General features: G+C 41.0%; 1 protein-coding gene across 7 annotated transcripts in view; it reads left to right on the top strand.

Moving 5' to 3' along the window:
- Positions 1 to 3,128: 3,128 nt before the first annotated feature.
- The window catches only part of galnt14 (UDP-N-acetyl-alpha-D-galactosamine:polypeptide N-acetylgalactosaminyltransferase 14 (GalNAc-T14)), a 154,602-nt gene continuing 130,118 nt past the window's right edge, over positions 3,129 to 27,612 (top strand). The window contains exons 1-2 of one of the 7 annotated variants that reach the window (XM_040125656.1): positions 3,531 to 3,653; positions 24,976 to 25,080. Coding sequence is in view for 2 of the 7 variants with exons in the window: in XM_040125650.1 (XP_039981584.1) it covers positions 3,354 to 3,524 (171 nt within the window). In the remaining 5 variants the exon portion in view is untranslated. The other 6 variants (XM_040125655.1, XM_040125650.1, XM_040125653.1 and 3 more) reach the window with 6 other exon arrangements.

Raw genomic sequence — 27,612 nt, 5'->3', positions numbered from 1 at the left:
ACGAGGACCAATTAATATGGTTGAAAGCCAGTAAGTGGAGACTGAGTTGAGATTGTTTTGTCCACGGCTGTTTCTAAGGTGAAGAGTGACCCGTTATGCTCAGCGCTGATCTCGTTGGTTTGATATAACGGCTGTGGGTGGGGCAAAAATAGCAAGTTTCATTTAGATAATTAACGAGATTGAGGCTGCGAGATTAAAGAGTTCAAGAAGGTTTTGATGATGGACTCGGTGTTTTCTCTTCATCACATGACTGACGGCCAGCAGAGCGGTAAGTTAATCTATCCACTCTTTGTTCTTAAAGTTGAAAACACTTAAGTCTTAATATCATCACGGCAAGGGAAGCAAGGCGGGTTTCCAGCAACAAGTCAGTTCGAAATGCCTTATGACATAAAAGGGCATGAAGGCGATACATGAAACACAAGGCCATGTCAAAAAAGACATCACAAGGAGACGGAAAAGGTAAATGAGCTTTTTTAAAGATGCCCTTCAGGCATGTTTTAAGTCACATAAAAATACTCTGCTTTTAATTATTATTTGTGTCTGAAAAACAATTTGTTTACCTTGGTAAAAAATGCTTAAAATGAGATCCACCCCTTTTCCAAAAATCCATGTATATACAAATATTCTCTGTTTCAGATATTTAACTGCTGGACACGTGCTGTCTCCCATTTTACTGTGAAGTCCATTCTCGGTGTATGTGCACTGAAGGCTTGGAGTTTCCATATCACACTCGGCCACGTTGCACGTTGGGCCCCGACTGGCTTCAAAACTAGCAAAATCACGCCGGTATGTACACGTCTCACGCTGAGACCTAAGGTGAGCACCCGAGAAACTTTCCAGCCCTCAGCAGATGGATGTGGAAACAGACTCTGCACATGGGGACATGCATCACCCAGCACAGTGAAGCTCAAACATCGCAGTCAACGAACAAGAAGAAAAACACATTTTTGACTGAGGGGGACTGAGCGTCAGAGCACCCAGACTGGTGAACGGCATGGAAAAATGTGCAGCTCTCCATCTGTGAAACACTCTGAAAACCGATGTCAAAGTTCCTTCTAAATCTCTTACTACACTGAACATTAGTTGCTTTTTGTACTTTTACTGCAGGTAGATTTTAGTAAAGTAAGGGCGCTTCCTCTTGAGGGGGAGTTACTTTTTGTCCAGGCACTGTGGAGGCTTGTGTTTTATTTCAATTTCAGTGAAAAGGTCTCTCCACACCATGGCAGAAGCGCAGCCGTTCAGAAAATGTCTTGACGAGGTGAAAGATTGCTCCACGGACACCGGAGACGGACGAAGGACGTTACTCTGCCTACACACTAGATGGTGCACTGAGACCAGTAAAGAGTAGAGTAAAGGTTTCTCCTGGGGTTCACCTCTCTCACACAAGGAGCTTTTTTATTTTTATTTTTGTTCCACATGTTTTAATAACAACGTTAAGATGGAACCATGCGCTCAGTGATGGCTCTGATCATTTATTGAAATAAAATGTGGGGCAACTGACGGTTTTCATCTTGTCACCTTGTCTGTTCATGTGACTGCAACCGAAAAAAAAAAAAAACCTTCCCTCGCTTCCTTCTCCACTCTCAACTTCTTCTTCATCTTTGTTCTCTCTTCATGTGTTCCTCTACATGTATATATATATACACATATATTTATACATACACACACACATTTATATACATATATATATATATATATATGTGTGTGTGTATATATATATATATTCACTAGGTAAAGTGTAAAGTTAACGTGTTATTATACGCATTATCTGTACTATATTGACCCACGCTAGGTCAGCCATTTTCTCTTGCCTCCTCTTCTTGTCCATCCCGCTGTATTCGTGGTTAAATGCCTTTATCTCAATGCCAAAAGACCATTTACCATGTTATCATGGTTCGTGGCTCGTGTTATTTTACATTTTTTCAGGGGAGGAAAGTAACTGAGCACATTTACTCGAGTGCTGTACATTTTTGAGGTACTTGCGCCTCAAAGTATTTCTGTTTTATGCTGCTTCATATTTCTCCTTCAGTGCATTTCAGTGGGAAATGTTGTACTTTTTTTATTCCACTACATTTATCTGCCAGATATACTCTAGTTACTTTTTCAGAGTAAGACTTATAACATATGATAATCTTATAAAATACAACGCACTGTAAATGATCAAACACGTGGCCTCTTCAGATGTGTATGAGCTGTTGCTCCTTTAACCAGTGTTTCACTTAAATAACAGTTTGAGGCCGAAATTGGCACAATTATTCAAAATTTCCACAAACATAGAGAGGAAAAGAGAAAAAGTGCAAAAAAAAAAAAAAAGACAACAATTGTTTTGTAGCAGAACTTTGTTTTGTCGTCTTTCCAACCCCCATTAATCATCCCACGACCCCTCAGGTTTAAAGCCCTGTGGAGGGGCCCGACCCCTGGGTTGAGAACCGCTGGACTAAACTAGCTGGCTGCGTAGAAAGTAGTTGAAACCAGCTCCACCTGGAGCAGCTCCACCAGTCAACAACCTGATAATGAAACGCAAATTAATACGCAGTTTTCTGCTGCTGTACTTTTTACTTTTGACATTTTTAAACGCGTTTTTTTTTTTTTTTTTTTCTGGCGATGCTTCCGTACTCTCAAGCGAGCAGGATGCTGTGGGATGTGGGGTTCGGATTTCAAGCCGTGTGTTTAGTTTGACCAGCGGTCCGAAAACCGAAGCGATACAGTACATGAGGCGGTGGAGTATTTTGGTCTGATTGTAACGAAACAAACAAAAAAAAAACCCCGCAAAACCCTTTAAGAAGCCAGTGGTGAGTCTCGATTTTATTCTTTTTTCTTTATGTGCCCAAAGATACTCAGTTTAATATCATATGAGACCAACTAAACCAGCAACGCATACCGCCGCCCGCTTCCTTCTCTTCTACTCTCTCGTACTTTACCGGAGCGGTTGAGGGTGTCGGCAGGTGGAGCTCCGTGCTCTCCCATTCAGACCTTCAGGAGGGTCCAGGACTCCCTCAGCGAAGCACTGTGATTCTCACACACACACACACACACACACACACACACACACACACACACACACACGCGCGCGCGCGCAAACGGCTTTCAGGCGTGTTCAGAGAAGCGCTCGAGCTTCTGTGAGTTGAGCGAGAGAGAGAGAGAGAGAGCGCGAGAGAGAGAGCGTGTGAGAGGGAGCGCGCGCTCTGTAGTCAGCGTTTTACCGTCGGCGGGACCGGACAGACTTGTGCCGTTGTTAGTTAGTGTGGGCTGGCCGGTCGGTGCGCTTGTTTTATTTGTTTTTCTCGCTTCGGTAAAATGGGGTTCTGACAGCAAGCGGGCTGCGGGCGCCGCCGGGTCCTCCTGACCGGAAAATGAAGCGTCTCTGTCGGAGGCTGGCGGTGGCCGTGGCGGTGCTGGTGTGGCTGGGAGCGCTGGTTTACCTGCTGGTGCTGAGCCGGAGGAGGCTGCCGGAGCTCGGTTCCGGAGCGGGAGCAGGGGGAGGAGGAGGAGTGGCGGGAGGCGGAGAGACAGCGTACAACCAGGTGAAGTAAAGACATTAACCGCCTCTCCTGCTGTGTGAGTGGGTCCAAAAGAAAAACAGCTATATCCCTCCAGGGACTTCCAGTGTGTCTGTTGAGTTAGCCGTCAAAACTAAAGGCTAATTTCCCGAGGTAAACCCATAATGTTGTCGTAAACGGAGTTAAAATGCATCGACGATGAGTTTATAGGGACGTTAGCGGTTCGTTTTCGGCTGTTTCGCGGCGTCTCCACCCCTGTAAACACGCGTAGTTTGGCTGCGTTAATCTGCGTAGTTTTGTCCCGAACCTTAAAGCTAAGTTTGTTCTCCAGTGCTGGGAAAAGGGAAAAAAAAAAGTGTCGAGGATAAACCTAGCAGTACTTTCGCTACAGGTATGGTCTCGTATTTTAAATTTTTACATGGATTAAAAACAGACAAATTAGCATGAACATGTCCGTAAGTTAAGGCGAGAGGGCTTCGTCGCTGTAGTTAGACCAGGTGCAACAAATGGGCACTAATGAGCAGCCCAAATGATGGCGGGGGGGGGGGGGGGCTTCCTGTCTTATGAGACTTTCTCCCGGTTTCGAAGGTGAAATTGTTCATCTGCAATGTAACTTCGGGTCCGTTTACATTCAGTGACGTTAACACCGGCAGAAATAACCCCCGAAAATGTACGGTAGTTTGGGCGATTAGTCACACAAAAGTGAGGACACCACACGTAACCAAATACAACCGCAAGTGCCAAATCCTGAGAACTTAAGTCAGGTAAATGAGTAAATGTACTTCGTTAATTCCTCCCTGTACTGTTTCTGACAGCTGCCAATTTTAAATGAAAGGAAATCTGCTATGTTGTAAGTCCAAAAAAAAAAAAAATCCAAATCTGTAGTTTTACCTTTGGTATCACCGAGCATTTATCTCCTATGCCATCACAGGATATTCCTATTTAATCCTACAATATTCCTGTCAGTTGTGGCTCTATATATTTTGGTGTAATAGGCAACTGGTTGTTTTTAATTTCCTGTGATAAAACCATAAGTGCCGTTCCCACATTACCCAAACACTATTGTCATACATCCACTATAGGGGGCTCTTATCGTTGTATAAATTCCTTATCAGATTGCTCTGGCCCCTCTGAAGATAATTAGGTTCATTTTCGACCCGGCTTGGTGTCTGTGCCCGGTCTGCACTGCGGGGTATCTGTTATGCAAAAGATACGCAGTATGTTAACTGTTGCTGGCGGGCTAAATTGTATTGATCCTGCCTCTCTTACCTTGTTTTATTGAACCACAAGCACAAACACACACAAACTAGAAATTTTAGCAATCTTTCTCTATAGGAATATTGTGGGGCGAGATGACATAAAAATATCATAAAGCAGAATAAACCCCACGTAATCTGCATGACAGATGCTATGTGCCCTTATAGGTATATTAGATTATTGGAATAGGTATACATAAAATCCATTTTTGCCATTATAGACATTCTTATTCTGTTTAAGAATTTTATGGTATATTCCTGGAATATATTGTCTGTGAGGTTTCATATTAGCAGCACAGTGAAAGTGAAGTGCCCTTAAAGGTTAGCAGTGTGTTCTGCTGCCATATATTTGAGTAATGAAACTTACTCGTACCACACTCAGAATTTATTGCTTTGAATTATTTGTGAGTCACTGTACACTATAGGCAAAATCCACCCTGTCCAGTGCACCTCAATGGCAGGAATTTGATGAATATTTCCAATGCGCCAAGACATATATAAGTTTTAAAATGGAAAGAACATTATATCAGTGAGTGTTTAATGAATTTCTGCGTGTGTGTGAGGACTGAGATGAAACCCACCGATTGTGGTGATATCTTGACTTTAACACTTGTGCCAGCAGCAGGTCAAAATCTTCACTTATATGAAAAATCTCAACATTTACCAGATGGATTGGCACGAAAGTTCGTACAAACATGCATGGTTCCCGGAGTACAGCCTCTATGTGAGGCCGCTGTGTGAGGCTGTACTTAGGCACAGCCTCACACAGCAGCTGGCATGGCTGGAGATCAGGCAAACAAAGCCGGAGGTTTAAGACAAACGGGCAGATATCAGAAAAGCGGTTCATCAGAGTAAGCAGGCAGAACATGAGCAAGGCTGAAACACCGAGGTAACGTAGAGGATTGGGCAGAAAAGTCTGCGACACATACTGTGTCTAAAGACCACTGGGGAGCAGCTGGGCAGGCAGGTGATGGGGTCAGGTGGTGTGCTGCAGCACGAACCTGGCCTCTAGTGGCAGGTGAGGATGGGCAGATCTGGAATGACAGGATTTTAGGTTGCAGAGATTTTGGATGGCTCCCTCTTGATCCCTTGACAGAGAACAATGAGGTCACGGGTGGTGAGGGATGGGCAGGCGGAGCTGAGGTTAAGATTAGTGTGAAATGATGATCAAAAGTATTAGTTGATGCTTGTTTTCAAAATAAATCCCAAAAATGTAAAATGTGTTAATTTACATAATTATTACAGTTTTGGAGAAAACCAGCACCACACAATATTTGTGAAAAATAGAGAATCCAGTCAGTCAAAGTATAATAACTATGTGTCAACAAAGCTCCTCTGACAAGCCCATAAACTATTGTTAAAGAAGAGCCACACTTTGTCTTAATTTTGTGGAAAGCCATAATTTTGTATGAGTAGGAGGTGTTTTTCAAATTGTGGATAATTCAGGCATTGAAGCTTAATCTGCTGTAGCTTTCATTGTAAATTGACCTGGATAAGATCCTCAGCTAAATGCCTCAATATGAAATTTGAAATGTAATTAAACTACTTCAGACGCAAGGGTAGAAACAGCTGCAACCACTTAGCCGATCAGAAGAAGAAGAAGAAGAAAAAAAGACTGTCTTGTCTTGTGTGGACTTGTTCTGTGAGATGTGAGCTTACAAGCTAATGGGAGAATAGCTGCTCATTGAGCAGGACTGTGTGTGTGTGTGTGTAAGTGTGTGTGTGTTGGTGAGTGAGTGAGTGTATCATTTTCAAGCAAGACACACGTGCTATAATACACCTTGGCTAATACCCGTGTCAGATACAGACTTGCCAACTTAATCCTCCAGATTTTCCCAACCAGTGTAAAACTGTGGAATCTGTCAGCAGGTACAGCCTGCCTTGTATGATCATTACCATGCACATCGTCTCTTCCTGTCATAAAAAAAGAAACACAAATTGGGCCCTTTCTGCTGCAGTGGTATATTATTCGAGCACAAGTTGAAACGGGAGCATAGGGGATGCGATACAGTCTTAAATACAGAAAAGATGTTTGAGCCAAAACCACAAGTTTCTTTAAAAGCATGGGGTTGTGAGGCATTGGGGTGTATCTGCTGAACTGAAATGTTCCAGAAAAAGGCAAAAGGGCCAAAACATGTCACTCTGTGGGTCTTTATCCTTAGTCATAATTTTAGGGTAGTACAGCTAAAAAATTGTGGCAATGCAAGGTTTTCTTCCGGACACCAGCATCTGTTCCTGTGATTATGCACACTTGCATGTAATCAGATGTTGTTTACATGGGCTCTTACCGTCCATATTGGCCTAATTAGAGTATAATCACATTATTAATGTGCATGTAAATGTAGCCTGTGGTTGTGTTGGGCAGCTTGCAGGTGAGAATGTGCAGTAAATGTAGGCCAGGTTGTAGCTCATAAACCTCAATTGGATAAACCTTCAGTATGTTTAAAAACAATCAGCCGGTAATTATGTTTTCTCTGAAGTATCCTGCTTACATATAGGCTTCGTGTGACTGGTATATGAAAAACCTCACCCTTTCTTCTCTGAATAGACGCAGTGTTTTTTGTGTGTGAGTGTAAACCAGGACTGAGGATGTGCATTAGTGTTGTCAGCAGTACTTGTGGCACTGTGTGCTATTCAAATGGTAATGCAGAATTCCCATTCCTCACAGGATTAGCCTGCACTCCTGTTTACCTAGCACGACTACTTCCTGTACAAGGAATGGTACTCCTGTTTGCAAGCAAACACACACACACACACACACTCACACACAGAAACGCTTATATGCAGGATCGCACCCTCATCTGCATGTGCACGCAGGGAAAATGGTATTCCTTCCACAGAGGCGGGAACACAAATACACTGACACACAAACATTGAGAGAGCCATTGGAGCGCCTTTGATGCAGCATGGTTGGAGTGTGCCTGTGTCCTCGGGCAGGTTGGCAGGGGGTCCTTATGGAGTTTCTGCCTTCAGAAGTCCAAACATGAGAGAGGAAAGTATCTGTTGGTTCGTTGAATACTGAAGGACATGCTGCCTCTCTGTGTATAGCCCTCTCGCTCTCTTGCTCCCTCTCTCTCTCTCTCTCTCTGTCTCTCTCTCTCTGTCTCTGTCTCTGTCTCTCTCTCTGTCATTCGGTAATGGATGAATCTTAAACTGTGCAGGTACAGGGCAGGTGTTTGGTCAGATTTCAGGGTGGGTTCGCTGCACGATGGACCAGACAGACGCGATTAGATGCCGTGCAATTCGAGGAATCGCATTTAATTTATGGATGATTCTGCCTTTAAGTGATAAGAACAGTGTCACCAAAACCATCCGTGTGTCCTAGCAGATTGCTGACATTTAACACTGGGGCTGACTGGTGCCATTGCTGCCTGACACGTTAAGAACGCACCCACTTTGACTGAATGTTTGTTGCGTGCTGTTGCTTGTTTTGTTGGTTTGCGGTCAGTGTAACTACCAACCTTAAAAATCTGTCATGTGGACCAATCGGTGCTCATACTCAGCTCAGCACCAGGTAGTTTTAGATCTATTTTATGCATATCAAAATGGAGGTACAAGACTGCTGGAAAACAACGTCGATATAAAAGTGATGCCTTGACTCCGAACAACATGTTTATCTAAACAGACAACATTTTCATGTACCAACTGGAACTTTGTCTTTGTCAAAATTTTGACCTGATTCAAATTTCAAAGGGGTCGACTGACGGGACTGAAATGTCTGATCAAGTTAACTTGTGGTTTCAGTCTGTGGGTGGCACTTTTTCACTGATGCTTCACTTCACGTCAAGATCTGCAACTCAACCCAAGCTGAGGAGACTGATAAGCTCCATGTGTTTTGGGCTGGGTTCGGGCACATTTTCACACCATGATGCAGGTTCAAGTCTGTTCCGATTTGAAATATTAATTTCTATTGAGCATGGCATTTTACTGTACGTATTACTGTCAATATTAACATTACAGTATAATAGAAAAGATACACACTGACTGTAGTACATACTGGTGATAATATCGATGTCTTGTCCAGGTCTGCACACAGACCGATATGCAAAAGTTACAACAACTTGTTACAGCTTGTCAGCTAGTGTTAGCATTTACAGATTTGGCTGTGTGTTAGATCCATATTCATGGGTAATGTTAAGAGTAAAATATGTAAAGTGTGAACATTTACCAGTTTGTCAGGCTGTGGAGGTTCTGTTCTTTTTGTGTATTTAGCCTGTAGAATATTTTTGGACTTGCGTTTTGTCATTGTGTTCAAATCTGTTTCAGTGTCTGCCCCTCAATGAATTGATTGCCAGTTGATCCTTGGGTCGAGGGAAAAGCATTGTGCTAGCTGCCGGGCTCAGGCCTGCATGAATCAAACTCTGGCCAAAATTACAGGTTAAAATTAAATGTCACGTTAAAATAAAGTAATTTAGTCTGAAGCTGGCTGGTTGACAGACAGGTAAAATGAAACTCACTCACTGCATCCAGTCTTTCATTTCCTGGATGAATTTCAGCAGTGTGAATGGATGTTTTGAAATTCACAGGCAAAACAGATGACTAAAATTGACTTTTAGAGAGAGCATACAGGAGAAAGAGTTACAGTTTGAATCGGCAAAAGAAAGCCCTGTTCTTATCTATTCAATTTATTCATTTTCTAATTTCTAAAACAGTAATAATTTTCCTAGCTCATGTATTTTCATTTCATCTTTCTTTGCAACAGAATCTGTTTTACCATTTTGTACTTTCTGTGTCAGTTTCTCCCTCTCTTTCGTTTTCTTGAGGAAACGAGATCGATTCTCCAGTCACTGTGCTCGCCTTGTGTATCACAACGTCCAATCGCTCCACAATGGCACTAGGCAAATACACCCACAGTACCCGACACTACTCTACACTACAAGTTAATACACACACATACACACTCCATGCACGCACACAGTTGAAATTATTCATTTTCCCGTCATATGAAATGCAGTTATTGTTCTTTTCTGCTTCCCTCTCCCTATCAGGAGGTATTCACATGGACAAGAGGAGAAGGAAATTAGTTTTCAGAGCAGCTATAACCAGCTCCCAGGGAGGAAATAATAATAATAATAATAATAATAATGTTTTATATTGGGCTCTCTGTACAGCAGGGCCCACAGGTTGGCTAACTAGACTGGCCTCTGGCACTGGGGGCCTCATTTGTGAAACGCTCTTAACACAGGCGAATTGAACCTGACTGTGGTTCAACAGCTACAGTGGCTGATGAACCACAAAAGTCACCTGCCAGTTTTGCTCTTTTACCAGCCAGAGTACATTGATTCGGAGAAATGCAAAAAAAATCGCCTGCCACATTCAATAATTTAACAGCTGGATTTAGTGTCAAGGGTTTATTTATTTAATTATTTATGTTGTGAAAATTGTGTTGATGGAAGAGCTGATAAGGCACCGGTCATAGAGGTTAAACTAAATTTAAATGGACTATGGGCTTCCAGAGATAAGAAAATTGAAATAAAATATTCAACTAAATACATTGAGAAATAATACATTATTTAAACAGTTTAAACATTTAATTTGAACAGAAAATGAAGTTATTTCACTATCATCACTGTCTTTTTAATTATCGAGCCCCTGACACTTTATATTTGTGGTAAATCATTACCTTTTTTTTAACCATTTAACTCGTTTAAGGTTTTGCATCATTCTTCAATTTCATTTTTCTCACTTCTGCAGAGATGGTGTGGCTAAATTATTAGAGACTAGTACCCTCTGTAGAACATATCAGCTCCTTCTGGCGCTGTAATTCAACCCATAGCTTGCAGAGTGAAGCCAGTTTTAATGCAAACTCAACATTTCCTGCAGCCACCTCACAGTAAATACCTGCAGTGTGGTGCACATCAGTTCCCTAGTTCTGTATGCAATGAGCTCATGAAACTGATTCATTTTGTGCCTGTTGTACACCAAATCCAACAGAACTAAAACAAGAATCTGCAAAGAATTCTGAGCAAAGACAAGGAAATGTTGCAGTGGGGAATTTTTTTATGTGAAACAGCGGCAGGAAATGTATACTTACCCACGAGAGAGGGCCAACTTTGCCCGATAAAACCTTTCAAATGTTACACCGAAATGGAGTGTAGCCATTAGCGATGTAATTAATTACACCTGCTCATTTCCTGATACGTCTTGTTAAAAGACTATGAAAAAGGCCTCCAGAATGTTGCCGTTTACTACCAGCAAGTTTGACTCAAATTGCTGACAGTGGTAAGTACCACTAGTAAACTCCAGTGAATGTATCCATATAACGTCCATTTCTTTTTCATAATTTTGGAAAAAAACTTGAGTATATCCACCCCAACAGAACAAACTGGAGTTTACACATGGCTTATATACAGTTATTTATTTTCTCCATTGCTTTTTTCATTGGTCATGTTCAGTGGCTGACGGCCACTTGGTAAATACGACCTGGTCATGTTTTAATTTACCAGGTTTACAACGTGATTAGTGTCATTTTGTAGTTTTCTCCTACAGAAACTAGCGAGCGTCACAGTTTATTTGTTTTTTTGTTCAAAAAAGGGGCAGTACCTAGAAACATTGTTATTGTTGGACCCAAAAGCAGCAGATGTAATGTACAGGATGTAAGGCATCTAGCTGAAGTTAATTTGCAGCTCCAGTCCCTCTTCAGGCTTTTGAATAGTGAATGCAGCATTATGCAGAGGCACCCGGCAATCTGAAGGCCAGGGGTAAAAGGTTCCCAGACAGTAGGTAGAGGCAAATGTTGTGATAGTAGAGAAGTGAACAGAAAAGTCAGAGAGGAGTTTTAGGCACCTACTCCAGCGATTTCTTGTTTTGCTCCTCTTTGGCTTTCAGCTAAATGAACAGTTGCTCTGATATTATACACAGACAGGCAATTTGCAATCACTGTGCCATTCCTGCATTAAGAAGCACGTTTCTCACAAAAGCACTAGGAAGTGTGTTTTGCATTTTTTCCCTCCTCATCCCTTCCTCCTTTATAAATGATTCAGACGATTCAGAAAAAAAAAACCCAGTGAGAATCAGCATAAACGGGATTTTTTAAAGTTGGGGATGCAGCATAATCAAGCATCTTTGACTGCAAAATTATCCGAGTATACTGTGTGTGTGCGTGTGTCTCTTTCATGCGCATACACACACACACACACACACACACACACACACACACCCAGATAAACACAGGCATGGAAAGGCTGACAGCAGCTGATAATTCTAGCTTTAAGGATGCTGTCATCCAGGCTTAGCAGTACAGTGTCAATAAATCATAACCGTACGTGCATTGAAATTACATTTTATATGGATTTAATTCATGTTATATTGATATGATTGTCATGTATGTCAGTTTGTATGCTGCTTTGTGAATGTGTGTCTCCACTTCCGCCACACATACACACACACACACACACATATACATTGTGTTTGTATGTAAATGTCAAGCATTCATTGGAAATTAACTGTCGGTGACAAGGCATGCAACGCTCTGTCATGCTTCACAGCACAAGCCTGTGTGTGTGTGTGTGTGTGTGTGTGTGTGTGTGTGTGAGAGAGAGAGAGAGAGAGAGATTATTTTCCAATAGATTTAAGTAACCAGTTCATTGTCATTTCTCCCAAGTGACCAGATTTTTTTTTTTTTTTTTTTTTTTTGACCGACTTGTAGACCAGAAACCTGGTTTCTTTAATCGGGTTGTGGGATTAAGAGAAAACCAGGTCAACACAGCCGCTGAAGACACCTGATTTCAGGGTAATGAAGACATGTAAAAACGTTTCTGACAGGGTTTTAACAGAGCTCAGGTGCATGATAAAGACTTCAGATAGGGAAAATATCATCATGACAGCACTGCAGAGGGACAAAAGGATGATCATTAGTTGTAGTCATGCTTCCTTGTGTCCATAATTATTGAATCCAAATCTTAAACATAGACCAAAACATAAAGTTAAACTAAAATACATAAATAAAAAATAAACAGTCATTTACAGCTGAGGGGTAAACAGCTTGTAACAATCCGATATCCAAACAGTAAGGAGTGTCGCTTCAGAGCAATGCACCGAGAGAAGTTGTGTTCAAATGACTGTCGACTGTCGAAACGATAGCCTTGGTTGTTTGTTCAAGTGTCAAACCTGTGATGACATTTTCCGGACAAGCAACCTATTGTGGCCGTGTGAATAATGATTGTTCACTCTAGTTACAGCGGCGGAAGTAGAGTGCCTTTGTTTTTTATGCTGCAACCTCTTAAGGAGGAGGCCAGTGGACGCTGAAAGTGTTTGACCCCGACAGTGGAGGCCACAGTTTACGTCAGTGCTAGCTTCTTTTAACCACCAAGCTGACCTTTTGTCGAACCATAATCAAGTATTTTTAGTTACCTAAACTCAACCAAACCTTAACTGTGGATGTGGCAGATCAAAAAATGCTCATCATCATGGCATGGAGTAGAAGAATTTGTTGACTTAGTTACCGGGAGTTTAATTTCATTCATCTTGAAAAGTCTTAAAAAGCATTGAATTGAGTTCCCTCAAAATAGGCCTTCGGAGGTATTAAAATTTCTTAGATTTCACTTACAAAGGTGCTGAATTTTTTTTTCTAGCCTGCTTGAGACAGTAATTTTAGTTATGACTTTGTGCTGTTTGGAGTCAGTTGATAAGAAGCTCATCAACACATAATGGACAAGTATTGATTTTAGCAAAAACGTCAATTAACACATTCATTTTGCGTCTAACTGTGGTTGTTGTAACTCTCACTTCATACAGAGGCCCTGGCTCAGGGGCCCCTTGACCCCTTGGGCCCCTTGACCCCTTGGTCACCTGAGCCTGTGCCCAGATGGCGAGTTCAATAATCCATACGTGGGTTCAGGTATAGGAATTATTGTTAGATACTGCTGGGAAATACTGACAAGAATATGATATGAATATCAATAAATGAATGCACTTAAATAAATAATTTTAGGCCTAATTGTTTATTTTCTGACCTTCTTTGACCAATATGACCATGAAAAGGTACTGAATAATTTGCAGCATTAAAAAGTCTTCTGTTTAATTTGGTGAACACTGCAGAAACCCTGATATACCTTGCTCACAAATTCAGAACGGCATTTAGTCTGTTTCTTTGTGATGTCCTGAGTAGGACTATGTATATGTCCTTCCACAATCTGATGCAAAAATGCTACAGATAAATTTTTAGCAATTTGTTTGATAAAGTGATTTCAAGATAATGTGATGATTCAGTTTGATTCAGTGTTACTAAGGTCAATCATTTCCTCCAACTTTAATTAAAAATTTGAATTGGAAATACCCAAGAAAATGATGTTTTCAGCCACGTGAACAGTGATAAACAGGCAGTTTACACTGAATATCTTTTTTTGACCAGTCTGCAAGGAGGATGAATTTAAAGTCAGCCCTCTGAAATTGTTCATTTTCAAAAAAGCTTGATGGTCGCAGGTACCTGTGATTAAAACAACACATATTGACCAGGAGGTTTTAGTACCTGTTGGGAGTAGTGTTTGCTATAATGCTATGTATAATGCTAGCTTGCTATGTATTGATTGCACCTCTCGGTAACTTATTATTATTTTTAGAGGCCATGGTTTAAAGAAAAATACTACACTTAAAATATGCCTGTCTTTGTTTAAAATTTTGGAGTTTGGAGGGGAGATATCTGATTATTGGCCAGTTCCATGTTAACGTCCTCTCTGATATCTTCCCTTAAACCTGATCTCTGCTAGTAACCTGGTAACTTTTTGAAAATTTCAGCAGAGAAAAGGATAGTGTGCGCGTGGAAGGTAAAAGGGAGCGAGTGTCTGAATACGGCTGTCACTGTCTACCGCCATTTTTGTGAGTGTGTACGTGTGTGCGTGTGTTGGTGCGAAAATTGTAATTCTCACCTTGATGCATGTAGGATTGAGCCATCAATCTAGTTTATATAGAGCGGAGGGTAAAATGGGGATAAAGAGAGTGGGTGAGAAAGATAACAGAAAGGGAGAGAGGGTGTGAACCAAAGAGGAAATTTGAAAACCAAGAGACTAGCGAGAAAAGGCACTAAGGAAAGAAAACAGAGGCAGCAGCAGTGACAGAAAAGGAGGACAGAAAAGTAGAGAGAAAAAGAATTTGAGATTGAGGGAGAATAGAGAAGAGGATGAATAATAGGAGGGGCGGCAAAAAAGGAGAACGTGATGCAAGATGAGAACCGAAATGAGAAAGACATAAATGGATAAAAGACAAGGAAAAAGAGGGAAAAACAGACGAGAGGGTGGGGCGGGACTCAACGCACACAAACGCACATTCACAACAAGAACAACAACAGTGAGACGACAGGGAGCAAATGAACTGGTTTAAAGCAGACAGAATACAAGCTGTTTTCGCTGTCGCCAGTCATTTGTGCTCAATGTGTCATTTCTCTGCTCAGTGCCAGTTAAAGCCAGCTTCTCCTGCCACTGCCTCTGTTGTAGCACAAGCTTGCACTAATACTGCTACAGAAATGTATGGTGAGTTGCAGTACAGAGATGAAACGTACAAGAACCCACTTAGCAGAGGACAAACCTTCACGATTATCCAACTTAAACCTGCAATTACTGATTTTTCTATTTTTATTTTTTGGCCACCTGGGGGCAGCAGCAATAAGATATGAACACAGCATTGACATATAATGACCTTTTAAGTTCATGTGGTGAGGTTGTTAGTAAATAGTTGCTTATTTACACATCCAGCAGTTATGGAGCAACATTAGCTTTCATTTGGAGTCCTGTTTGTGGCCACCTAGCAAACGTAAACACAGTCTGTACCGTCACTGTCTTTTAGCTCTGTTTTTGGTCTCAACCAACTCCTGATGGAAATATCTGGTTCTTTAGCTGCTAAATGCTCCACTTATTTTCACCAGGGAGTCTATAACTGTGTCTGTCTGCTTTCACGTGACCACTTTGTTTTTCACATTATCATATGATACAGTGTTCTTAAAGTTTCAGTCTTTAGGTGTGTGTTATCAATTGTTTAACCCCCTTTGATCTGCAGTGCTGGTAAGATAGTGATGTGGACGTCCTGGATGTACTGGATCTTCCTGCCATGCACATACGCTGCATAGATTCATTTGTACCCTGTCGATATGCTTCAAAACATAAATGACAGAAACTAAACAGTTTTGATGTCAGGCAGACATGTCTTGATGCGTTGACTTTGAAACTTTCTGATTTTTTTCTAAATATTTGTGGCCATGTTTCCTACTGAGAACATTTTACTTTCAAACTTGAGAAACTGTAATATATTTTTTATTTTCTGGGTACGAAGTCCAGTAGGGAAAGGACATGAGGTTGTAAAAAAAATCGCCCGGTTCAGCCATTGAAATGTTTGATAAAATTCCTCATCACTTGGAACAACTATGGCCACACTGCCACAATAATAATAATAATAAGTGTTTTGCTCTCCGTACTAAAACTCATAACGTATTGGCACTGTATTGAAAAATTTCAACGCCTCATTCGAACATCTTCCTACATATGTGAGACCAAGTCTTTTCCATTCATAGGTATAATAATTATAACCCTATCAGTCCCAGTGGAATGCTGGCGTCCCGCCCACTGTTTTTTGCGAGGCCTGCTAACTAACCGATTGGTCTGTCTCAATGTCAATCAACATATCGATACCCCGGGGGTCCTTATGAGCAAAATGAGCCTTCGTGCTTGCTTGTGACTCCTCCTTGTATGTTACTGTGGCAACTGACATGTGAGCATCACGGTTTGGTCGTGTCCGATTCTTCTTAATGGTGGAAAAGGCTGTAAATAGTTTGCTCAACAGTTGACTCTGTTATTTATGCTGTGACACTTTTGTAAATAATTAACATTCTAGTAACTGATCCTGGTCCCTCATGAAGTCATGTTAGTGACATGGTTTGGTCTGAGCAAAACCTGAGTAAAATTTACTTTGACTAAATCTTTGTTGTTTTACCTTATAAGTTTTCGCCTGTTTTATTTATTGGCCATGAGACTGTTGTAAACCCTCGGTTCCTGTCAGTTTCACCAAAAATCTAACAGATGTCAATGATTAGCTGGATTGCTGTAATGAATATGAAGTATAAATATATATAATCCATCTTAATCTTGAATCCAACTATTCACATCACTTTTTTTCTTCATTTTTAAATAGTCCTTGTTCAATAAAAAAATAAATTAAAAAAATATGAAATGCATCCATATTTGATATTAATGTGAGACTTTGAGAGGCTGATAAATATAAGTAGTACAAAAAAAGGTTTTTGGCCTTGGACTGAAATAATAATTTAGCTCTGCAATCCTGCCTATCTTTCAACGGCTTACTGTTTTTGTTTTTATTTCTCTGGTATTTTACCCAGTCAGAAGTTGAGAATGTTTTTGTTTTAAAATCTCATGTCAGTCTTCAGAGAGTCAATTCGCAAGTACGTCGAGTCTCAAATGTTCATGTCATTCATCAACCTGGACGGAAGAATAGCTTCAAGACAAAATGAATAATGCACTGCACTATTACGATATAGATTAAGTCTGCAGTTTTATTTGTACGCGTCAAAATTTCAAATCTACTATCTCAGTCCGGTTATTTTTAATTTGTCTGGATCAGCTCTCAGTGGAGCCAAGCCGAAGACAAGTCTAATATCTTGGTCTTTTGTGACTTAAATCTGACTCAAGTCAAAGTGTCCTGTTTACAACTCTGCCTTTGTAATCTCAGACCTGAAGCCGGTTCAACTGTTGTGCTTTTTGAAACTCATGTAGGTTTGAAACTGTCATCTGTGATGCCCCCAGAAAGCAGAATCTGTCACCTCTCTGCTCTTTATATCGCTGTCGTTGTAGTCGTCATCGTCGCCATTGCGCTTCCTTGCCGTCAGTGTTGTCACTGCTGTTGTTGTTGTCGGGGCTAATAGCAGATATATCCTCTCCATTAGCAGTTAATCTCCTTACCAAGAGAGTGAAGAAAGCAATATTACCAGGAGGATTTAAACGAGCGCTCCTCTATCATCTTCTTCCTCCTGCACCTCCTCCTCTTCCTCTTCCTCCTCCTGCTCAACTCCCCTCTGAAAAGTCAAATCTTTCTTCCCTCCTCTGCAACAAAGGTGCACACATACGTGTGCACACACACACACCTTGTAGTGTATTCCCCGACTGGCCCTGCTGTTGGTGGCCAATAAGGGATTAGATTGAAAGCTCTAAACTCTGCACACTCCTTCTACTTCTTCTGTTGTTTGATAACCATCAATTGTGTTGATGTGTGTGTTTGTGTGTCGCTAAACATCATTTATTCATTTCAGTTAGTTACCTGGGTTGAAATACAAAAAAATATATTTTCTGTGAAAGAGGCTCCACGTTAAGGAGAAGTGAAGGAGAGGGTGGGTGTGTGTTTGAGTGTGTGTGTGTGTGTGTGGGGGGGGGGGTGAGAGCAAGAGAGAGGAGGAGACAGAGAAACAGGAAAAGAACGAGCACATTTTATATTTCGTAGCTTCTCTTAACTTTGTTTTTATTCATGGCTTTTGCAGAGGTTGAATTATTGCTCTGTATCCAGACTGCTTGCTCTGCAGTGTTTGCTAAGCACCCCAACTACCACAACACACACTCATAGCACACAGGCACGCACACACACACACACACACACACACACACACACACACACACACACACACAGTCCTGGGCATTAAAATTCACCAGTGAACTGAAGGTAGGTTTTGTGGGAGAAGGTGAGGAATTTTGAACAGTTGCGATTGGATAAACAGTTTCCCAGTCTGTTGTCCACTGGGATATATGTATGGATTAGAGAGAGAGAGGGAGAGAGAGAGAGCAGTAATATCTATGGCAGCAACAGCACCTGAATTGTTGATGTGGTGTTATTTTGCTGAAGAGAAGGGTAACATCCTGGTTTTCAGGAGTGTGTGACGGGAATTTGCATTAGCAAATGTAACCTTGCTAGAGAGACAGAAATACTGACAGTTTCAAAATATTGATTACATTCATTGGCAGCAATCAGTAGCAATGCAGGCATTTCTCTATGATGTTCATATAGAACAGGGAAGGGGGAAGTATGGAGGACAGGGTGATGGATGGGTTTATAAATGTTTTTATTCAGTTCTCAGTTCTTACATTGGATTCATGCCCATTCGCCTCCTACTGTCTGTGCAGACAATCTGGTTTCAAAGCACCAAAAACTGCAAGTGAAAGCATGAAACTGTCACCTATTTTTGCCTGAATTTCAAAAACGACACACTATTTTGTCTTAAGGACAGTTGTGATTGGCTAATTGCATCACTGCACCACAACATATAAGGAAAGAAAAATGCAACACAATTCAATTTTCCAGCTGCAAAACTGCAGAAGCATTTTTTGCAGCGAGTATGTCGTCCATACAGCAGGATCACGGAACATTATAAAACATTAGCGTTTGGCAGAATGGTCGGATTGACCTGCTAAGGGACTACCGGGCAAAATTGAGCCGCGGACCGTGAACATTAGCAGATTTTGGTGGTGGTAATTGGTAATTTGGTAACACAAAACGCTGATAAATCCAGAGATATAAATATGGAAATGTAGTCTATATAACAAATATTTAATTGCTGATGATCATAGTCTTTTGTAGTTTGTGTCTACTGGCAGCTTGTCAGTTCTCGTTTCAGTGTTGTAGATAACAGTATTTTTGTAGTAACTGCTGACTGACAGTCTATCAGTAGTTTATGATAATGTGTCAGTTGTGTCTATGATAGTATTTCTGTGTGAATTTTCTTGCGTCGGTTTTCAAGCTGAGCCATCTTAAATATGTGTGTGAAGGTTAAAATGTGCATCTGTAGAAGGTAACGTTTAAATTACATCCCATCTGTCACCTCATACATATTCATGCAGAAACACACGCGCTCGTGCAGACGTGCGCGCGTACACGCACACGCACACACTCACGGACACATGGGATCAGCCTTGGTTGTTTTTCTCTACAGGTTTGAGCTTAGTTGAAGAGAGACGGAAAGCCTTACAGAGTTGCAAATAAAAGTACTTTAAATTCAAGGAGAATTTGAGATGTAAACACCTACAAACATATTCTCTCTCTCTCTCTGTTTATCTCCTCCTCTCTCTACCACTCTCCCTCTTTCTCTGTATGCTCTATGGTGAATGCTTTTATCCTCGGCTCTTTGCTGTACCATGAATATGCGATGTGATCCTCTCTTGATCCATGTGGGGAAACTCTGCCCCATCTCCGCTCTGCCGCCTCCACAGGGAGGCCAGGGGTCAGACGTCGGGCTCAGCTACAGAGCAGCCACAACCTGGAGCTGGTACGGATTCGGTGCCTTGCTTAACGGCACTTCAGCTGGACTGTGGGTCATAGTTGAAAAGGAGGCAAGTTTTGATTTGTTGTTTACTTTTCAAGGACATATTTTTTTTTTCTTTTTAATAAAGGTTTGAATGAAGATAAGTGTGTGTGTGTGTGTGTGTGCGCGCGGATGTGCGTGTTTAGGGAAACAAATCTTCAGGATATATTTTTATGAATTTCTGCTTCCCCAAATTTGACAAAAATACTACATACAGTACATGACTGGGGTCCACTAGATGTCTGTGTGTGTATATATGTGTACAATCCTGTGATCACACTTAATGCGTAATCAATATAGTCAATGTAGAAACCATTTCTGTGCTTTTAAGGGGAAGAAAAGTGTTGTAGCTTTTTTTTCTGCTGTCCTAAATTTAGATATAGAGATAGAAGACACACATACACGGCAACAGCTGCCAGACTGATTCCACTCCTGTCCCTGTGCTCCTGTGATTCATTGCACCACTGGTAGATTTCAGGTTCACTGGAGAGTTTTTGAGTCCGTGTTATGAGATATGGGTGTGGGTGTGTGTGTGTGTGTGTGTGTGTGTGTGTGTGTGTGTGTGTGTGTGTGTGTGTGTGTGGGTTTTTTTTTTTTTGTTTTTTTCTCAACCATTTACAGGGACCTCGGGCACAAAACTCCTTCAGCACATTTGTGTTTTGTTTTGGTTCACAAGTCATCTCAAGAGCTGTGAAGATTAGGCAAATCAGACGGCATCGGCATGATTTGGAATTTTTTGCTCCGATGAGATGACAATAAAGAGACATCATGTGAGTTTTTTTTTTTCCTGTTTTTTTCGACTGTGATTGAGTTGGTACTGGTTAGGAGACATGCAGAGATGAAAATATTAAAAGAAGTAGTGCTCCACCCAATGATTGTTTGAAAAATAACTCAAAATAACTCATGATAAATCAATCATCAAAATAGTTTTCAAAACAATTTTCTATTCATCGACTAAAGGATTAATGTAATAATCATTTCATCTCTACGATGGCAATTTGAAAAAAGGAAGTGTGCGGTGTATTGTTTTTAAGTGCAGTTATCTTAGACCAAATTACACCAATAACATGATGGCTTGGTTTGAGATTGACGACAAAGGTTCATCATATTCTTACTTTCTACTATTTTGCGACTGTATGATGTTTGAAAGGAAATTTGTAGGAGATGCTTTCTTTATCATAATTGTTTTTAAACCAATCAGGAAGTCAGTGACATATTGTTGTTTAAATGTAATGTTAAATTTCTGCTCCTCTGGCCCAATATTGCTTCATCACAATAACCAAATCCTGTGGTTGATCAGTCAGAAACTTTCACTACTCCAGGCTTCACCCTCATAGATCGTTGGCCATTGGTTAGTCTTACCATAGGATTTGAGATTCTTTGGGAGTAGGAGCCCAAAAAACCAAAACCAGAACTCAGTTCCTGTGGTCAAAATGCAGATAAAGTTCCTGAGTTTCTAAATAGGCTCCAGGGAAAACATCCTGCATTTTAACAGGGCTAATCATGTAGCGGTATGCAAGCGTATCTGTGTGTTTAGGTGGCTGTGTATGTGTATGTATTTGTGTGTGTACGTGTGTGTGTGTGTGTGTGTGTGTGTGTGTTAGGGTCATAGACAGAGATGTATGAGCTGGAACAGAAAACAATGTAGAAACCAAACAAGCACCGCTGCTGCAGGGAGAGATCTATACACACCCTTAATTGATGACTGAGCAATGTTTGTGTGTGTGTGTGTGTGTGTGTTTGCCTTGTAGTGTGTGTGTGTGTGTGTGTGTGTGTGTGTGTATAGTATTGACGTAGCTGTGCTCTCTCCAGACCTGAGCTCAATAAGCCCTGACTTCAAACAAACAGCAACCACTTCACACTGGAGGAGAGGAGAGGAGAGGAGAGGAGAGGAGGAAGGAAAGACTAGGATGTTAAAATAAATAAAGGGAAAGGACAGGAGAGAGGAGGCAGGCAGTGTAGAATAACTGAGGAGAAGAAGTGATGGTGGGGAGACAGCAGAAATAGACAGGAATTGAGAAAGATGAGATGAGGGGAGAAAGAATGGCAGGAAATGAGAAGATGGATGGCGTTAAGAGGGGAAGATGGAGGAAAGTGGAGAAAAAATGAGGAAAGATGAGGAAAAGAGGAGAGTAGAAGGATAAGGAATGGGAAAAATAATTTACTCCATGCAGCTGATGTGACCACGGCCTAGTTTTTTAATCTCACATGAGCAACGATGTGTTCAAGCACAGAACAAAGATTTATTTTACTGTGTTCAGTCTCTCATACCAACAAGAAACTACAGAGGAAACCACTCTGACCAAAACTCTGTTCGTTTTACATCATTTTGAGTGAGTCTGACCGCTCACGTACACACAATTTAGCCGTCTGGTTAGACTCTGTAGGTGCTGGGTGTGGACTGGTGTCAGTTAAAGGTTCCCGGTGGATTTTTTTTGACCATTGGCAGTGCTACGGAGCAATGATTTTTTAATCAGTGGCTCTGTCTCATGCACCTGCACACTAGTGAGGGCCGGAGCTTGCCTTTCCGCCTGCGCATAAGCAAACAGTGACAGATGTCATTCAGAGACGCTTGCAACGCTGTTGTCTTGTATACTTGTACAGATTTGGGATGTAATGTTTTTACCTGTTTCAAAACTGCCTCCCGACAAGTGTCGCTCAAGTATCGCGGCTTCTTCGTCACGCAGGGCCACACAATGCGTTGCATTGAGTTTTGGGAAATTTGTGCATTACCTCGGCTGTGATCTCATACAGCCTACAGTTAGCCCATAACACCCTTCTCTACGTTTGAATCTGTGCAGAAATATATAACTTCTACTTGAATTCCTGCAGATGTCAGTGACGGTAATGTAATAATCGATGTAGTGTAGCATTACGCTAGCAAAGTCGGGGTAGAATTGGACTGCCAGCTGATGAAAACATGGATGCTCCTGGGCCAGAGGAGCAGATTCAAGATACTCAAAAAAATCAGCTTTTATGAACAAACTCGGCACATTTTTTTTTTGTTTGCCTGAAGAACATACACGGTGCGTCGTGATTGGCCCATCTACCAGGCGGTTTTAGCGTTGGAGTTCTTATAACATTATTTAGTGCTTTAATTAATAATAAAAAAATGTTCACTAGACATTATGGTCCTTGTAAAAACAGCAAAAAAATCAAAAGAAAACATGAATATGGTTTATATTTTTAAAAACCATGATGTGACATAAAGGATAAATTTGGGAAGGTCTGTAAGGTCTTTTTGCTTTTAGACATGTCTACCCCTTGAACTCACTGTCTGTCTCTTACTTGAATATGCATACATTTTCACAAATTGATTCTTTACCAAAAGAGATCAAGGTTTAAGTATGTCATTGTCTCAACCCAGCAAAATACAAAAACCAGAAGTTCAAACGAACTTCGAATTTTATCCATAATAGAAATGCACAGTGCAGTTTCTGTTCCACACTGATTAAAGCAGAATGTGGAGCATTGATCAATCGTTTCCTCCGACTGTGTCTCCAGTGCTTTGGTTCCTCTTCAGTGAGCGGGACTATAAAGGGCGACGCCACCCCGAGCTGCTCTGATGTTGATCTGAAAATTTTAAGTCACGATTTGACAAAATAGTTTTCAGTTTCATGGGATAACAAGATAGTTAGTTGTGACCTGAAGATAACGAAACTTTGATACTTGGTTGTGGCTCAAAAACTAATTGGCAAGCTTGAGATAACAGGATTAGTAAAAAGTTTATGGAAATTAGGTCTGTCTGTGAGTCATTTAGAGAATCCTGCAGATATATCTTCTTTTTAAACATGGATGTTTTTTGCAGCGTCTGACCTGTCTGGGCTTCAACTAATCTCACCTTTTTCTGTTCGTTCTTTTTTTTTATTTCTTTACCTTGTCTGCTTTTGTTAGATGTTTTTTTTTCATTTCGCTATCAGTCTGTACTGCATAAGGCTTAATCTGCAACAGAAAAATAATCTCTGTAGTTGTCTTAATGATTTCTTTTTGTCTCTGACACACGACCATGCTCCGAACAAATATTCAGCATCTCCAGCATGTCTTTCCGTTCCACCTTTACTTGTGTATTTTATTTTATTTGACAATTATTTAGCAATGTGGTAATCTTGATATTTAAAAGTCTTTTTTTAGATTGTTACTTACAGAACCAATCTTCACTGATAGAAGAAGAGTAACAAAAGTAAGAAAAAGGAAACAAAAACTAAAAGCCATGGCACCACCGACGAAACACAAGGAGAGAAAAACCTGAGTGAGACAAATTTTAAATTGGAGGTGATGGATTATATTTCTCAACTCTCCAGGCTTAATTTACTTTTGAAAAAGTGGAGTGATAATTCAAAAGAAATATAAAACAATGGAGATATCACACTTGTTCTGCCGCTTTGCTACAGTTGTTACAGAGGGGATACATCACAAAATAATAACAGGGCTGACGTGTGTGTTTGTGTGTTTGTGTGTTTATGTGTGCAAGAGGGTGGTCATTGTTCATATGGCACACAAGCACAGAGACCGATAGAGGATGCACAAACTAACACACACACCCTGCACATGATTTATACCTTGAATAAAATGGGTAATTCATCATTTTACCGGGGCACATATTAAGGTGAGGAGACAGTGAGAGAGAGAGAGAGAGAGAGCTTAGTGGTATGTGGTTTATCAGAAGAAACACTACTAGCAAATTGAAAAATTGATTCGTAATTTCTGTTCTTATAAACCTACACACTGCTCTCATACTCTCGTCTTTCATTTTCTTCGTCGCACACAGACACACACACAAATCTAATTGTGACCACAGGCCGCTATCCAAAAAGTAAAGGTGGGAACAGGTCATTGCACTGCACCAAATGTGGCAACATTTGCACTCTAGTCTGAATTAACTCACATATTTGAGATGACTCAGCAGGTCGTGTGGGTTGTTCATTAATCGCAGGGTTGGCGATTCGATCCCTGGCCCCACCTGTCCTCATGGACAGTTCCTCTTGATGGCTAGGCCTGTGTCCTGAAAGGAAGCTTTCTGCCATTGGTGTGTTAATGGGTGAGTAAGAGAACCAAGTGCTTTGGATGAAAGTGGGAAGAATGTCCTCCCAGTGACAGCAAGGACACATGCTTGATTTGACACCGCACCAAATTTAGATGGGTACTCACGAGTATAGCCAAACCTCTCTCTCTCTCTCTCTCGCTCTCTCTCTCTCTCCCATTCACACAATTGCACGTCTTCAAAGAGCAGCGTTCTCATTAGCAGCGGTCCCGTGTTCAGAGGCTGATGTCTCTCTTCTTAGGGCTCTTAGCTTCCTTGTGCGCGTCACTCCGATGACCAGGTGACACACTGAAGATATTAACACAAAGAACTGTTGATAATGACATTGACGCTGATAGTAAAACTGATACTGATTATTAATACAGGCACTGACACTGAAACTGATTTACATACCAGCACTATAATGATAGTGTCACTACTGATAAATGCAATGACCATCATAGTAGCTATTGCTACCATGACTCTTACAACTAGTACTATTACCACCATTGCCCCTTTTTGTGCGTATCACTTCACTACTAGAGTATTACCACAGTTTGATATACTATTGACCCGCATTTACGGTTGATGTAAGAGGTTAATGGGGGTCCTGCAGTAGATACTGTAACTACGGCAGAAGTTTTGATTTATAGTTCAGTGTGACATTTCTCCTGTTGATATCACCACTGCTGTGATGAGGACATATTGTGCTTTTTTTTTTTTGATATTCCCCAAAGTGACCGTGTTTACACTTTTTCACTCACTTTGTGACTCGAGCAATGGTGGGAATGTCCACCTTGTTTTGTTTTTATTTTTATTTTAACTGAATAGAAGTCTATTCTGTCTGGTCACTGCATTTATGTTGTTTCATGCATTCTGATAGAGACTGAGTTGGTTTGCAGTGGAGATCACTTTGCTAGACGTTTGAGGTAACTGAGCCTTCTCTCAGCGTGCCTCATGTTGTCGTTCAACGATACAGGCGTCAGAAAAGTGAGGGAGAAAAATCGGCCCGAGCTGATTAAGCAGTTTCTGCTGTCTTCATATTGTATCTTCGTAGCTGCTGTGGCCTTGATGGGTCTAGACAGAATTAAAGATAAAATATTTTCCTCATCACTTTTGTGCAAATGGTTTTTTTTTTGTTTTTTTTTCCATTAGCTATGCCTACCTAGCAACATACTGTACATGCCTGATGTCTGCAGACTATGCCTGTGTTTGAGTTTAGAGAGGAGTCTTGAAGAAAACTGATAAATGATGAACCATTATCTTACATCATTTCTAACGCTGCTATGACTGATAGTCTTCAAGAAATAGATAAACTCTAATTAAATTCCAACGTCCCATCACGTCAGTAATACTATGAAATGATTATCCTGGACACGTGCAGGGGGGTGTTTTTTCTGTGCATCATGACTCTGGGCTGCTTTTGATTGACATTACTTTGCGTGTGTTTATGCGTAACTTGTGTGTGGATTTGATGTCAAATAGATGAGTGATTTGCAAATGCCCAGGCCGGTGAGCCGATATTGGTTCGTGTGGTGTCGGCTACCGGTCCGAAAAAAGATGTCATCGGACGAGAACGGACACGTATTTGGCAGATTAGTTGTTAGGAAACATGCTCAAATTTCTCAGTAAGTGGTGAGTTATATTTTTGTATGTCTTTCTCTTTACAGTACTTAAAAAAAAAAAAAAAAAAAAAAAAAGGCAGTGAGAGCCACAGTGTGATTTGAACAATGCTCAAGTTGAAACATTTTCAAATTACATGGACGTGTCTTTGCCCACATTTTCGTCATGTCCATTTGCGTCTTTCCACTGAATTCTAAACTTTGCTTCATGCTTGGTAACATTTGATCAATAATTAGTGAAGTAAGTTGAATGAACCACATATTTTGAGTTTAACTTTGCATGACTGTTGGTTGGCTAGTAGGCACTGAAGAATCACAGAACATTCACCTCACAGGTGAATATTACCCTTTACTTGAAGTACTACTACTAATACCACGAGTACACTGAGCTAGGTAGTAATAAGAGCAGCTAGGTCTCCTTGAAGGAGAGGGTTCACTTCACTGCCTGGACCTTTCAAACTTGTCATAGGGATTCAAACCAACAACCCTCCTGTTAGGAAACCTTCAGCATTTAATGCACAGATTACCTTCTTTTCTGTGTCCTGTCCTTCATACCCCCATCCCTCCACCTTTCTCTCTCTCTCTCTTTTTACCTCTGCTGTCTTTTTCCAATGTGAGCTGTCAAAAAGTATGCGCGTGTGTGTGTGTGTGTGTGTGTGTGTGTGTGTGTGTGTGTGTGTGTGTGTGTGTGTCAATGTGTGTTTTGTAAATAGGATAGAATCCAGAGGACCTTGAACGCAGCCTCTCCTGAGCTCCTAGCGAGACGAGACGCAAACAAATCCTACAGAGAGGTGAGAAGGCTGCAGGTGTGTGTGTGTGTGTGTGTGTGTGTGTGTGTGTGTGTGTGTGTGTGTGTGTGTGTGTGTGTGTGTGTGTGTGTGTGTGTGTGTGTGTGTGTGTGTGTGTGTGTGAGACAGACAAGCTCAGT

This window comes from Xiphias gladius, chromosome 4 (genome assembly GCF_016859285.1).
Source record: "Xiphias gladius isolate SHS-SW01 ecotype Sanya breed wild chromosome 4, ASM1685928v1, whole genome shotgun sequence".
Classification (NCBI taxonomy): Eukaryota; Metazoa; Chordata; class Actinopteri; order Istiophoriformes; family Xiphiidae; genus Xiphias; species Xiphias gladius.
This window is presented reverse-complemented; position numbering and strand designations above follow the sequence as displayed.